General features: G+C 43.7%; 1 protein-coding gene across 1 annotated transcript in view; it reads left to right on the forward strand.

Annotated features, from left to right (window-relative positions):
- Positions 1–293, forward strand: part of LOC119594796 (cytochrome P450 2L1-like) — a 5,019-nt gene that overhangs the window by 1,232 nt on the left and 3,494 nt on the right. Inside the window, exon 3 of the mRNA XM_037943886.1 lies at positions 96–226. Within this exon, the coding sequence (XP_037799814.1) occupies positions 96–226 (131 nt within the window). The remainder of the gene's footprint in view (positions 1–95; positions 227–293) is intronic.

Raw genomic sequence — 293 nt, forward strand, 5'->3', positions numbered from 1 at the left:
TTACCCTACTTTCTACTTTCAAAATTACCTTCCCGTCGCATCCAAGGATCCACTGTATAATCCCGTTGAATAATAGATGCCTTCGTTTCCCACAGCTGGAGGATAGGCTCGGAGATTCTGCTGTTCCTTCACAGTTACACGTTAGCCAAAGAGGCTTTCATGAGCAGTGATTTCGTTAACAGACCGAAGTGGGATCGGTTCACTCTTGCAGAAAATATACCGCTCGGTGAGTGGAGCAAAATGGGAATCCTAAAGAAAAAGTGGTAATGTTCCTCGATAATAATCACCTATAC

The sequence above is a fragment of the Penaeus monodon genome, chromosome 34 (genome assembly GCF_015228065.2).
Source record: "Penaeus monodon isolate SGIC_2016 chromosome 34, NSTDA_Pmon_1, whole genome shotgun sequence".
NCBI lineage: Eukaryota > Metazoa > Arthropoda > Malacostraca > Decapoda > Penaeidae > Penaeus > Penaeus monodon.